At 35.1% G+C, this 15,267-nt stretch overlaps 1 protein-coding gene across 7 annotated transcripts in view; it reads left to right on the top strand.

Annotated features, from left to right (window-relative positions):
* Window positions 1-15,267, top strand: part of JMJD1C (jumonji domain containing 1C) — a 260,878-nt gene that overhangs the window by 162,487 nt on the left and 83,124 nt on the right. For 6 of the 7 annotated variants that reach the window (XM_042909324.1, XM_042909325.1, XM_042909323.1 and 3 more), the window contains exon 3: window positions 13,437-13,550. In XM_042909324.1, the coding sequence (XP_042765258.1) occupies window positions 13,437-13,550 (114 nt within the window). Of the gene's footprint in view, window positions 1-13,436; window positions 13,555-15,267 lie in introns of all 7 variants that reach the window. The other variant, XM_042909329.1, reaches the window with a different exon arrangement.

The following is a 15,267-nucleotide window of genomic DNA, read 5'->3' as shown; positions in this document are numbered from 1 at the left end:
ACTTATAAGGTCCTTCCTTTCCAGATTGCCTAGCCCTTTATTTTATTTTATTTTAATTTTAATTTTAATTTTTATTTTTATTTTTCAGTTTATTTATTTATTTACAGAGAGACAGACAATGCAAGTGGGGGAGGGGGAAGAGAGAGGGAGAGAGAGAATCCCAAGCAGGCTCTGAGCTGCTGGTGGAAAGCTAGACTTGGGGCTCAAACCCATGAAACCATGAGATCATAACCTGAGCTGAAACCAAGAGTCAGACACTTAACCGACTGAGCCACCCAGGTGCTCCTAGCCCTTTAAGTAATTGTAAATAATTATTATTTGTCCTTCTCCTTTTCTCCAAGCAAGACATTCTCCATTCCTTTCAATGATCCTAATAATCCATGATTTTTTTTATTTATTTAAAAAAAATTTTTTTAAGATTTGTTTATTTTTGAGAGAGAGGCAGGGACAGAGTGTGAGCAGGGGAGGGGCAGAGAGAGAGAGACACACACAGAATCCAAAGCAGGCTCCAGGCTCTGACCTGTCAGCACACAGCCTGACTTGGGGCTCGAACTCATGGACCGCAAGATCATGACCTAAGCTGAACTAAGACACTTAACCGTTACGACTGACCCACCCAGGCACCCCCTAATAATCCATGATTTTTAAATGTCTTTGACACATCTTAGTTTGTAATTGTTTCTCTTATATTGTGATGCCCAAACTGAACAAGATATTCAGAGATAGTATGACCAATGTAAGATCTAAGGGATTATTGTGTCTCTTTTTGAATCATTCTGTCATTTGTTAATTTGCTAATAAAGATAGTCAGCATGTGATAGTGTGCAAGACAAAAGATGAAGGTTAGACAGAGTACAGGTACAGGTTAAACATTCAGGTTAGAAACAGTACTATTATTTAGTATTTCTTTAACCAGTTTCAAATGCATCAAAAACTGTCATCCAGCCCATATTTCATTGACTTTACCTTGATGAAAGTAGCCTTTGTTTTTATTAGAAGACAAATTATTCTCAGTGAGTATATTTGGCTCTTAGTAATCACTGTGTATTAGTTTTTTTCATGATTCTAATTTTCCATCTTGGAGTTTTGCTGGAGTTGCTAGCATGTAGTTTGTTCCTGAATTGCCCCCTCTTTTATAAATATCAGTAGATGCCTATGTCCATACTATCTTGATAATGCCTTGATTTATTTTCAGAGACTACCAGAAACAGCTCTGAGTTTATATCCATCAAGTCAGTATGCTAACATGTAATTTATTTGAACCCATCTAAACTTAGATCGTTAGTTAATGAAAGCACGATGATGTTTCTGTTCTTTGTAATAATAGAAGAGTGAAAAAAAGGACTTAATATCCAACACTAAGAAAATGCATAATAAAATTAAATGTTCATTTACTTGATTAAGTTTTTATTAGGTAGCTATTTAAAATAATGTCAATGTAGTAAAATGAAAAGAGTTTCAAGATACCATTTATAAGCTGCTCCTTTTAAATTGTATCTTGGTGGTGCCTGGGTGGCTCAGTCTGTTCAGCATCCGACTTTGGCTCAGTTCATGATCTCACAGGTCATGGGTTCAAGCCCCATGTCAGGCTGTGCTGACAGCTCAGAGCCTGGAGCCTGCTTTGGATTCTGTGTCTCCCTCTCTCTCTGCCCCTCCCTCCCTTGCCTTCTCTCTCTGTCTCAAAAATAAATATAAAAAAGTTTTTAATTATATCTTAAAACTTGGTAACAAATATACTTGTGAAAAAAGGGCTGAAAGTGCAATTACTTTTGAACTGGCTGAGAAAAATTGTTAAAACCAGGGGATCCTTTTTACGCATTTATTTTGTTTTCCAAATTATCTCTAATGTAATTATGTGATTTACTAATTTAGTTTGTTTTTTTTTTTAATTTTTTTTTTTAATTTTTTTATTTTTGAGACAGAGAGAGACAGAGCATGAGCAGGGAAGGGGCAGAGAGAGAGGGAGACACAGAATCGGAAGCAGGCTCCAGGCTTTGAGCCATCAGCACAGAGCCCGATGCGGGGCTTGAACTCACAGACTGTGAGATCATGACCTGAGCCGAAGTCGGACACTCAACCGACTGAGCCACCCAGGTGCCCCACTAATTCAGTTTCTTAAAAAGAATCCTCTACTATCCTTTATGGCTTAGTTTATTTTTAGTCTCCAGTTTATACTTGCCATATTGAAAATCATTTTCTCGACAGAAAGTAGAGTAACAAAATAGGAATTAAACTAAACTTTCCTTTTATTTTTGACCATTAGGGTTTATGATCTTCCCAAGTGTTCTTTTTATGAACACAGCTTTAAAAACCTCTTCATGTTGAGTTGCTTTTTTTTCTTAATCCTGCTTATTTCTCCTTTCTGAAAGGTGGCATATGTGTTATTAAGGCATATTAGAAATATGTAAATTCTTAATGTTCTACCCTTTTTTCCTTGGGTGGTATATGATTTTGTAGTTTGTTATAGACTGGTTTCATTTTCCTCCATTTTATGTTCAAAGTTTAAAGTTTTATTCAGCAGATAGCAAAACACCTTCCTCTGTGCCGCTTCATGCCAACAAGCATGAAAACAGTACAGTTTTTACACCATCTTAGAAAGTAAAAATCATTCAGCTATGAATTAGGAAATCCACGTTCTAGTCCCAGGGCTTCTATAAACAAGGTTGGTTATCTTTTTGTGAGAGAAAGAGTGCATGTGTATGTGCATGCAAGTGGGGGAGAGGGGCAGAGAGAGAGAGATGAAAGAGAATCCCAAGCAGGCTCCATGCTGTCAGTGCAAAGCCCAGAGCCTGATGCAGGGCTTGATGTTAGGAGCCATGAGGTCATGACCTGAGCCAAAACCAGAGTACAACACTTAACTGACTGAGCCACCCAGGTACTCCAGACACTTGAATGTCCATTTCTTCATCAGTAAAAATTAGATTATTACTCTCAGGGCACCTGGGTGGCTCAGTTGGTTAAGCATCCAACTCTTGATTTCGGCTCAGGTCATGATCTTACAGTTTTTGGGTTTAAGCCCCATGTCAGGCTCTGCACTGGTAGCAGAGAGCCTGCTTGGAATTCTCTTTCTCCTCTCTGCCCCTCCCCCTATCATGTGCACATGCTCACTCCCTCTCTCTCTCAAATTAAACTTTCAAAAGTTAGACTGTTATTCTCTCAAGTTCCATTTCCCTTTTTAAAAGCCCCCCCCCCCAATTATTCAGTTTTCTAATTCACTTTTTCTCCGCCTATGACATGAAAATCCATCTTTATCTTACACAAAATTCTCCTACTTCACTGATGTTATTTAGGGATTTTCTAAACTATCCACTGATACTGTTTATTCATGCTCCAGTTTCACACTGTTGTATTAATTAGAGCATTCAAATATGGTATGTTATTAGGGATAGTTCCCTGTCATTGATTTTTTTTCTCTTCTTTCTCTCTTTTTACAACTTTTCTGATTATATTTACTTTTCCAGAAAATTGATTTTTTAGTTCCAAATCTTATTGGCACTTTTATTGAGTTCATATTAAAGTTATAGAAGAATGTATAGAAAAATTACATTTTCGTTACAGACAGAGTTTTAAAGGAAAATATCAGGTATACAGAATAGTATATGAGCAAAGGAAACAAACTAAATTATCAATCAGGATCATTTTATTAATTAATTTTGAGGTATCGACATCTCAATTAAGTAGTGCTAGTACTTACACTGGTTTGGAAAGAAGTATGAATAACTTAGGAATGGTTAAGCATTTAGTTCTACTCATATTTGGCTTTATGTGGTGACAGGATATAAGTATGACAGTGTCCTAACAACAGTATGAAATACAAGTCTAAAAATACAGTCTGGAATTACTCACTTATTTGTAGAACGAAAAATTGATTATCTTAATGGCACATACCTGCAAAGTTACAGAGACAGAAGAGGAAATGGAACCTCATAATACTGGGAGGAAAGAAGTCTGTCTAATCAGGGAGATTCTGAAAGAGAAAACCTAGAAATGACAAACTCAAAACTACTGTAGAGTGGATGGCTTATTCAGAAAGCTTAGAAGGATAAAAACAAAACAAAGGAAACTGAATTCAGCCATATGCATATTGAAAAATATACAGACTATTTGTGTAGACTTTTTATGTTTTAGTATCCTCAACAGTGAGTTTTCTTTGTTCAACTATATGTGATTAAAATTTACCAAGGTTTAAAGAATGGACACATTTAAAAAATATTTTTTTTAAATGTTTTTATTTATTTTTGAAGGAGAGAGAGAGCCTGAGTGGGGGAAGAGCAGAGAGAGAGGGAGACATAGAATTTGAAGCAGGCTCCAGGCTCTGAGCTGTCAGCACAGAGTCCGACGCGGGGCTCGAACTCCCGAACTATGAGATCATGATCTGAGCCGAAGTCGGGCGCTCAACCCACTGAGCCACCTAGGTGCCCAAGAATAGACACATTTTGTTGCACTCCCCTCCTCTCATGACTGGGTCCATTATGAAAGATATACTGAAGAAAGGAGGGAAAGGAGCACTAATTCTCCAATTATTAATTAAGTTCTTAACAAGGCTGTAATTTTTTATTTCTATGATAATTATCTGTTTCCTACCAGAAGTGTGGAATATGGGGTGTCTGGGTGCCTCAGTTGGTTAAGCATTGGACTTAAGCTCATGTCATGATCTCACAGTTCCTGGGTTTGAGCCCTGCGCCAGGCTCTGTGCTGACCAGCTTGGAGCCTGGAGCCTGCCTCAGATTCTGTCTCTCTGCCCCTCCCCTGCACGTGCTTGGTGTCTGTCTGTCTCTCTTTCTCTCTTTCTCTCTCTCTCTCAAAAATAAATAAACATTAAAAAAAATTTTTTTGAAAAAGTGTGAAATGTGCGCTAGGGTAGAATTTGTTTGTCTTTTCCTCACCATTGTTTCCTTGGGGTCAAGCATAGTGCTTGGCAAGCAAAAGATACCCCATACCTGTTGGTTGAATGACTGCGCTGCATGATTGAAGGAGAGAAAAGAGTTTAAAAAATCAGCAAGAGTAGGCCAGTATCATCTGGAAATCGTTGTAGAACTCACAGTCTGTTGAAAGGAGGAAACAGTGCTACATAATCTTTGCAGTCCCAGGAAGTTCTGCATGGATTCATTTTTGTAAAGAAGTTAATCCTTTGAACATTACCACAATGCAGTAGTTATGTGTTTGATTATATATTTTCATATATTACAGGACAATAGGGCATATTGAAAGATATTTTCCTGAATCTAGTCAGCCTTCATGTAAGGCCATATCATGTTGAAATTCTCTGAACTACTATTATTCATCTTTCTTACCTTTATGTCTACTAAAATATTTACAATGCTAGGCTATTGAACTTAGAGGCTCTTGGTTTTTTTGAAAATCTATACTTAGAGAAATCCACTTGTTTCCTTAGACTTCTACATCTATAAAGATGAGGGATTTATTTCTTTCATGACCCAAGATAAATGGAACCAAAATGCTCATTTATTTTAACTCTTAATTACACATGTAATTAAGGTTCTTACATTATTGGAAAGAACAGATTTTCTTTAGCTAGCCATACCGTGTTGCTTTCCTTTTAGCTTCTGTTTACTTTCTCACCTCTGTTGATTTATTCAGCTTGTAACCTAGAAACCAGCTAAAAAGGAAGGAAGTCAGACATGTGTATTTCTGGGCAGTAACTGGAGTAGTTTCCTCTTCCTCTAGCCTGGTTTAGCTGCCAGAGAAAACTTTTTGCCCCCCATCTTCACCCAACCAAAAAAAAAAAAAGGCAGGTGGGGAGGGGGAGAAATGAAAGAAAAGAAAAATTAGCAATAACTGTTCAGCTTACTACCTTAATCCATTAAGATATAACCCATAAGAACAACCAATCTAAAGGCCCAAAATGCTGCTCTCCTCAAAATGGTGCTTTTTGCTGTCTGAAAGGTGGCATCTACCATCCCTAAGGAGTTCTAAGAACAAGAGAAAAATTAAGGAGATTTGATGTAAAAGCTGAGCAATTTATTATATGCTTGCTACCAAGTATGTTCTTTATATTGTTATTTCACTGTTTTTATTTGTGTTAGAAATACTAATACTCTGTTACCAGAGTACCAGACCAAACTCACATTGATAATGTTTTTAAAAATATTTAAAAACATTTTTTAAACTGTATGTCAAGCCCAATTTATTAAATAGATATTAAAAAGATATTTATGGCTTTCAACTAGTTGCATCTTTGTGCCCCGCTCATTTGCATTGAAAGTTGACTTATAGTATTTCTTTATCCTAATGGAGAAGTATTTAATTCAGCCATGATATAGTATGAAATAAAAATGAATGGTTTTTCTTTACTAATGTTACTTATTTTTATTTTTAAAAAATTATTGCATTTGGGGCACCAGGGTGGCTCAGTTGATTAAGCTTACGACTTCAGCTCAGGTCGTGGATCTCACTGCTTGTGAGTTCAAGTCCCACGTCGGGCTCTGGGCTGACAGCTCAGAGCCTGGAGCTTGCTTTGCATTCTGTGTCTCCCTCTCTCTCTCTGTCCGTCCCTTGCTTGCACTCTGACACACTCTCTCTGTCTCTCAAAAATAAATAAACATGTAAAAAAATATTGCATTTTATGTCACTAGGAGTATATAAATATCGTGGCAGGTGGATTGTTAGCTAACTGTAGTTCTATGTGCTGTTTGATTCTGTAGGGGGACGGATAGTACTTGAGGAGAAAAGACAGCTGTTTCTAAGTATACGTTATATACAGTCAAACCTGAATTTACGTGAGCTTGTAAGATGAATCCTATGAAGTATTAAACTCATTCTCTAATGAACAAGAAATTGTAGAAATGTAGTGTGAAATGTATTTAAAATGTGATGTTTTATAATATAATAGCCTGAATTAAACATTTGATGTTTCTTGTGTTATTGGAGGGTCAGAATAAAACTGTCATATTTATCCAGTTGTTGTGGGCTTTTTTGTAAATGACATTGTGAATTCTTTTCATGTATGTTTTATATTCATGTGTGAAGTGATTATGAATGAATTATTGGAATGGTGTGTATGAGGTAATATGCAGTTGATTTATTAAAAAAAAAAACTGTTCTAGGGGCACCTGCATGGCTCAGTAGGTTAAGCGTCTGACTTCAGCTCAGGTCATGATCTCACTGTTTGAGCCCTGCATTGGGCTCTGTGCTGACAGCTCAGAGCCTGGAGCCTGCTTTGGATTCTGTGTCTCATTCTCTCTGCCCCTCCCCAACTTGCACTCTGTCTCTTAAAAATAAATAAATGTAAAAAACAAAACAAAACAAAACTTTGTTCTAAAGTTGTATTTTAGTACTATTAGTCTTTTAAAGTTGTATCTTACTAATATTTTTAGAATAATCATTATCCATCTCTTTTATCCTTAAAACAACAAAAAAAGGTTGAGAGTTTTGTAGGTACAGTCAGTCATATACCATATACTAAATTGAAAATATCTTTTCAGTAGTGAACCTGATGTTTTCTGTGAAATGAAACTGGTACATCTGGAATAGGTGTAGAGAGTCAGGGCATTGGCTGGTGGTGGGAAGTTTTTTTCTTTCTTTCTCTCTCTCTCTCTCTCTCAGAGAATTCCAAGTAGGTTTTGCACTGTCAGCATAGAGCCTGACTTGAGGATCGAACCCAGGACCTGAGCCCAGATCAAGAGGTGGATGCTCAATCCAACTGACTGAGCCACCTAGGCGCCCTGGGAAGTTTTTCTCTTAATATGATTTGATGAACTGGTTGGATATGCTGTATGAAAAAAAATGTCAATTTTTAGGTTTATTAAAATTGAGGGTGCCTGGCTGATTCACTCAGTGTAGCATGTGGCTCTTGGTTGTTAAGTTCAAGCCCCATGTTGAGTGTGAAGATTACTTAAAAATAAAATTTTTTTAACTTCTTTTTTAAATGTTTATTTTTGAGAGAGAGGAGAGAGAGAGAGAGTAGGGGAGGGGCAGAGAGGCAGGGGGGCAGTGGGGACAGAGGTTCAGAAGCAGGCTCTGTGCTGATAGCAGAGAGCCCTATGCAGGGTTTAAACTCACTGAGATCCTGACCTAAACCGAAGTTGGACGCTTAACCGACTGAGCCATACAGATGCCCCCAAAATAAAATCTTTAAATAAAATTGGGAGATATCTGTGTTTGATATCTACAAGATATCAAATTTATAATAAAAGAACATTCACGTCATTTAAAAATAAGTGTTTTCTTATACTCACAGATATTTAACATTCTTTTTTCAAATTCAGTGTGTATATTATACCTACAGCACACTTCTGAATCTAGGCTTACCTCATTTCTGGTGCTGAGTAGCCATGTGTATCTACTGGCCACCATATTGGACAATATAATTCGAGATTAGAAAGAAGTTAAGAGCATATGTTACGTAACACATCAGAAAAATATATTTTATGCTTTCAACTTACAGATTTTTATAACTGTGAATTGTCTAGATTAATTGTTTTCCTAAAGAAAAAAAATGTTACAGGAGTATCTTTTTAAATCTGCTAAAATAAATATTACCAGTTTTCCTTTCAAGTGTTGTTGTCATTTGATTTCATTTAGACTGTTAATCCAAAAATGTTTATAACTCTTTTTCCTGAGAATTTTTTATGGCACTATATATTTAAGGACAAATGATTAAACTAAAAATAGGTACTCTAAAACAAAGTATTTTCAGTGGTTTAATGTTATGCTTCATTTTTGCCAACTTGAGAGATGTTTACATATTATTTGTTTTCTGCACTTTCTCACCTTGGTAAATCTGGAAAGCAAAAACTTTGTATTTGCATTTGCTTTACTGAAAGAGACAGTAAACTTGAGGTCTCCGTCTCACCACTAGTCTGTCTTTGTCTGTTGTTAAAATTATGAGCCAGTCTCTATGGCCGCAGCCAAATGAGTAATCACCAGTAATGTGACTCGTGCTGGAAGTGACTCCATCAGCACCTGTGACGGGGGATTAGTTACAGTTTACAGAGCACCGCCCCTTCCCTTCTCTCAGTGTGCCCTAAGCCAAGTAGTCTTTCTCATTTGGGTGTCTGCACTGTTGGAAGCTACTGCAGTGTGTTTCCACGCAGACAGAGTACAGTGGGAAAGGCTTTCTCTAGCTGATGGATGGCTGTTCTCTCTATTTGGAGTATCTCACTGGTTATGTAAGCGACCTCGGGAGAAATTATCCTGACCCAGATCGGAGGATGCAGTAGTGCTTCAGCTGCAGGATTTCTTAGTCGTTAACACCACAGTGCTGATGACAAAGAGCGAGTTGTAATCCTCATCGCTGCCAGGGCTGAGCCAGAGCAGACAGAAAATCGTCATTTGCTCGTCGGAGACTTGTTAGGTTACAGCTCTGCTTCGTTCTGTGGTCTTGGCTTTTCTTCCTATACAATGACGACGCTGCAAGTGAGCTCAGAAATGCTTGGTTTGAGAGCCATTTGCCTGTGATTTTTGAAGACTAAAGAAGTATTTAGGCTAGATAAAAAATCCTGCTCAAGAGTGAAATGGAAATGTCAGCTACTTCTTGACCTTTAGAGCGGTGTCGTGGATTTCTGAGATTTAAAGATACTTAAAAATTTTAAAGAACAAAGTACGGTTTGTATTTTTCTGCTTCCTTTTTTCTTTTGTCTTAATTTACATTTGGTTTTACTTCTCAGCCTTAGGAATTAAGGTCACTGCCTTTTATTGATCGAGCCTTAGTGTTCTTAGTTTTAAGAAATTTTAACTATCTCGTTTGTTTAGAAGGAATTATTGTGTGTGTAGTAATTTCATAACACTGTAAAAAGATTAAAAACTAGAGTTTGTTTAAAGTATTAGAGCAGAAATGTTTCAGATTAGCATTTTTAGAATATAGTGTTTTAAGGGAAGTGAGGGTGTTTGTTTTGTGAGGGTTTTTTGTGTGGTGTATTCCAGTCCCCACCCCCAACTTGTTTTCTAACAGTATCGTGTTTTTCAATAGACCTGCTTGGGTGGGAATTTGGACTTTGTTCTTTCAAGTCACTCCAGTCTTTGTGTGTGTGTGTGTGTGTGTGTGTGTGTGTGTGTGTGTATAGACTAAACCTTGACTTCTAAAATGTTGGTTAGTTTTCTGCTTCCTTATTTTCCCTTAGTAAAGCTTATATCAGATTTTTGTAGTTAATGAGCATGATTTTTTTTTAACTTGGAAAAGGAATTGTTAAATGTTAACTGGAGATTGTTAGAAACTCAGACTGCAGACATAAACTCCATGAATTTCTAGTTAAACGTTAAATGTGAGCTTTAACGTGGTTTGTTTGAGCAGCTGAGTTATGTTTGAGAGCTGTAGCTGATTTATTTTAAAAATGTTTTTTTGAGGAGGGCTCATCTGTTCTCCTCTTCCTCATGTGAATGGAATGTGGTGCAGCATGGAGCCCCAAACAGGATACAGTTGTTCTAAGCATTCTTCCTATAGCGTGGTGTAGGCCCTACTAGAAATGCAGGCTCTCAACTAAGTATTTATTTTAGCTTTAGACTATTTTTAAAGTATCGTTAACACAGACAAAGAGACCTTAAAGGAACTCTTAATCCATTAATAAAATTACAAAAGTTTTTTTTCCAATTATGATTATTCAATTTTAAATTAGTAATTTTTATTTAAATTTTCAAAGGCTTTTTTCAGCATTCGAATAATAGTCTTTTTGTGATTAGGGCCATATTCTGTGACTTTCATCAGATGGTAGCTCATTGCTTCCCCTTGGGCTGTGGAAGTTCCTCATAGAATGATATATCTTTAGAGTCTTGAATTAGTTATGTATGAGTTCTAGTTTCTTTACATTCCAGTACACCTAGACCCATGAAATATTTACTACAGAATCATCTTAAAAGCTGTAGGATCCATTCACTTTATTTAAATATTTTTTTATTTTTTAAACTAATAGGTCTTTGAAATGTGTTTGACTTGGATACAAATACTAATAATGGTTACATCGTTGATTTCCACTTCAAAAAAAATCAGTGTTTTTTAACTACTTAATTACATATGTCGTTTGTCTTTAATTTTTCCATAAAGTAGTAAAAATCACACATTTTCAGGGTTGTTTATTTAATACATATTGGAACATTTCTTTCAAAGTACTGTAAAAGTGTTTATCAGCACTTGCTTGGAACATATTTGTAGCTTAAATATAATTAGTACATTTTAAAATTTGCAAGTTGTGGCCCTATTTAATACTATTTTAAGAAGCATGTATACACTTGACCTCCATTTGTACATGAGTATTATCAAAATAGACCTTTATAAACTAATTTTTTTAACATTTCTGGTAGCTAAATTCTCCCAATGGCTTTCAATTAGTTACCTTAAGAGAATTTTTTTTATTTTAGCCTAGAAACTAAACTTAGTAATTTAAATCATGATTAGTTGGCCTGTTAAAATTTACCCTTAGCACTCTGACCTACCTTAAATAGCTGAGTTCTGAGAGATTTTCTTCACAAGAATGTTTTTCATATTATAAAATGACTAGGTCTCATAGGAAATGCAAACCACCTGTATTATTTGCGTAAGAAAGAGGCACTCAGACAGGAGTTTACTTCTTTTTCAAATCCTACTTAATTGAATTGTACCTTTAGCCACTTAGATAATAGCTTTTGTGGACCTTTTTGTTAACCTTCCCGAGTTGACCTGACATGGTACTGTTTGAAAAGAAATAGAGCATTTGAATAAAGTTCAAGGATTAAATCAAGTCTTGAAAAGGTGCCAGTGTTTTCTAGTTTACTAAAAACTAAACCGAGATATAATATGAAAAATATTACGTATTTCATGTCAATCACATAGTGGTAGGCATTTTAAAGTCTAAATAAGATAAATGCTCTTGAATTGCTTACAAAACTTCAGTCACTTGTTAGGTAAAATAATAGGATTTTATGAAATAATCTTAGGAATTTAGTCTTGGTAAATGGAAACTTGCTAGATGGCCACAGTAGCAGGAGATAGCTAAATAATGGGAGAATGTCTGTTTTGAAATGTAATTTCTCACCCAGATAAGAATACTCCTGATACATATGTAGTACTTAAAAGGTTAGCCTTAGGACTGACTGGGGAGGAAAGAACTTATTACTGTGGTTCGATTTTCTAATTATAAATACTGAAAATAAGTGGGAATGTAAGAGGATTTTTTTCATGTTATTTTAATTTTGGAAGGAAGATATTATTTCTAAGTTCATGGTATCGTGTAGAAATTAAGTTTTCTTTAAAACGCTTATTTTTCCCCCATGTGTTTAACAGTTACAGACTCCTCAATGAATCAAATCGAAAGCTTTAAAAGGAATTTCTTAAATACAGAAATTAACTCCTTAAGAGCCACTCTGAACTAAAGATCTTGAAAACTTTTTCCCCAGAGTGCATATTAGTTGTGATTAGCAGGATGTTAGATTTCTTTAAGACCTAATAAGAGAAGGGGAAACACAATGGCTTTGAATCTCCTGGGCATTTTTACTGTCTGTGGCCAAAAGCTTTGGTTTGCATCCAAACCAAAGTTGGCTTCTAACAAGAAAGATTTCTCCATGTTCCATAGGTAATTTATAAACTAAGTTGGTTAATTCCATTTTCCAAACTTTGATTCTTTTATAATAGTAAAGCCATTATATGTTAAGTTTTTACAAAAGTACCGAGGATATGACACTTGGGTTTTTATTCAAGCTGCTTCTGCTTCGAAAGTGTGACAGTAATTAAAAAAATGCATACATAGTGCGTTTGTTTCCTTCCTTCCTCTTCCGCCTCCCTCACTCCCACCCTACCCCAAGATATAGGTTAAAAACTCCTTTATGTAAAAGATGAGCCAGTGTTCTTTAAAATAATCAAATCACCATGGATCCTCTATTTTTGGTTTGTTTGTGCCTTCGTTTGATTTTTAAAGTACTAGAGTCTGGACTGAGAGGTGGATTTTGTGTAATACTTCTTACCTCCCTCTTTTCCTGCTTCCCTTCCCCCACGCTGCTCTCACTGAAGCAGCTGGATTTTTATTTGTGCTTGGGGCAGGGGCAGGGGCGGGGGTGGGTAGTACACGGGGTGGAGTTAAAAGACCAGATGCATCCTGATCATTTAAAATCCTTGATGTGAATGAGCTAGGAAAAAAATAACTATAAACTGTACCTGCTCTGTTTTTATAAAGATTAATACTTAATACTTTTTAAAAAGAGAGTTGGAGTAGAATGCTCTTCTACCAAGTTTATTATTTGAGAAGCAATTTCTTTTTTTATCTTAGAAATTTTTATACACCACGTATATTTGATTTTTAAAGTAAACAACCTCTACATCTACTTCATTCCTTTCAAATACAAAATATTGTATGGATAAAAGCATTTAGATTATAATATAAGAACTAATGTTAATTGGTATCCTAAAACCATTGTAATAATGACATTTATACGTTGTATTCATATATACCCTTCGTATTTGAATATAAAACCCAGAAAATAACCATTATAAATTTTTTTTCTTTTACCAGACTTTCAAACCCCTGGTTGAAAAAAGTATACCCAGTTCAATCACTGCGGTAGAATTCCTTGTAGATAAACAACTGGATTTTTTAACTGAAGATAGTGCCTTTCAACCCTACCAGGTAAGAAATTTTAGGTTGCTTTTAAAAGTTAGCTAATCTTTAAACTTCACTGGTAATGTAGATATTCTTTTAAATAGTCAGTTTGAACTAACATGTAGTGTGCAAGAAACCCAGTGCTTTCAATAAATTTTAATTATAGGATAAATGGTTAATTTATCCAGTCAACAGATTTATATACCGAGAACTTAACTATGAGCCAGGCAGCATTCTGTCACTGGGAATACACAAGTGAGCAAAATTAAGTCCCTACCATTATAAATAATGTTCATTGTTAGAAAATAACTGGTTAGATATTAGTATAAATTACCTTTTCTCCAAGCTCTAAAGATTAAGAATTGGGTCAATTAATGTAATTAAATGAGATTAATGTTTATGCATATAGTAATAGTAGTTCTTTTTCTTTTTAACTGAGAAGTTTCCATTAGACTGTCATTAATTGAATTGTTCATTTTCTAAATTTTAGTTCCCAGTTACAGTCTGAATACAAATACATTTAATTGGAAAAATATTTTCTAGTAGACCTTAAGATAGAAATCATGTGAAGAAACTCCTATCAAAAATAGACTGAGTTTTAAAATTTCTAGTGAAGTTGTCGGTTAGTTTCTTAAGGTATAAGTAAAAATGAACAGCAGTTTGTTTTCTTTATATATTTGGATTTCAGATTGAATTAAATCTCTTTCATGCATTTTTTACTTAAGTGATTAAAATAATATAATTGCATTGAAAGAAAGGATGAGTGAACTAGCTTGACGTTTGTTTTTTTTTTTTTAATGGAGCTGAAAGTCAGTACTCCTATTTCATTTCAGAATAGTTACTGTTTTCCGAAAATAAAATATAGAGGCATCGTTTCCATGGAAAGAACAAGAGCTGAATTAATGAGCAGTGATTTGTTGTGTGTGGAGTTATAATACTTAGGGAATTAGAGTAGTTATGTGCATCTTCTGTTAGATCTACCAGAATGGGATGATAGTTCCTGAGTTAAATGTTATTTTGAAGTCTACAAAGATATTTGTCCTTTCACATTATTTTTCTTATTTCATTAAATGACCTAGTTTTTGTACTGTTAGCTTTTTTGTTCTTTGTTTACAGTATTTATAGCTAAAAATTCATAGCAAGTTCCGGTATAATATTGGAGGTGTTGAGCTTTTCCCTTGGGTTTTATTTTGTTTTGTTTATAATTGTGAATGCCATTTAGCTTAACTCTAGGCCTTATTATAATTTCATTTCTAACAGTCTTTTAGTGGGAATTAGACTGGATGAGTCTAGTAAAATCAAAGGAACCTCCCAGCCCTTAATGTTTTAATTTTGTGGTTGCTGATTAGCAGCACTTTGGAAGTTTCAGCTTGGATTTGATTTAGAGAAGTGAAATCATTATGTAGAAATTACTTTTAAAAATAAACTCTTTTGCCAGGTGGCCTAAAACTCCACAACATGTTTATTAAAATTATAATCATTGAAAGAATGTGCTAACATTTTGTAGGGGTTTTGGGGTGACTTTTTGTTTTTTACATGTTAAGCTTTTAGATTCTGATTAATTACATAATTTTATTTAAAAAACAAACCACAAGAGCTAAAGTCTTATTTAATTTGGTGAACTGTATGATTGTCTTTGTTAGTAAGCTGTTTGTATTGCTCTGCTAGTATAGGCCAGTTGATCTCTAACCTAGAAGAATACTGTGTCTTCTAAAGGTGAAGTGATTTCTCTTGACCTTTTTAA

This window comes from Panthera leo, chromosome D2 (genome assembly GCF_018350215.1).
Source record: "Panthera leo isolate Ple1 chromosome D2, P.leo_Ple1_pat1.1, whole genome shotgun sequence".
NCBI classification, from domain to species: Eukaryota; Metazoa; Chordata; class Mammalia; order Carnivora; family Felidae; genus Panthera; species Panthera leo.
Note: the sequence above shows the minus strand (reverse complement) of the source record. Positions and strands in the feature narration are given on the sequence as shown.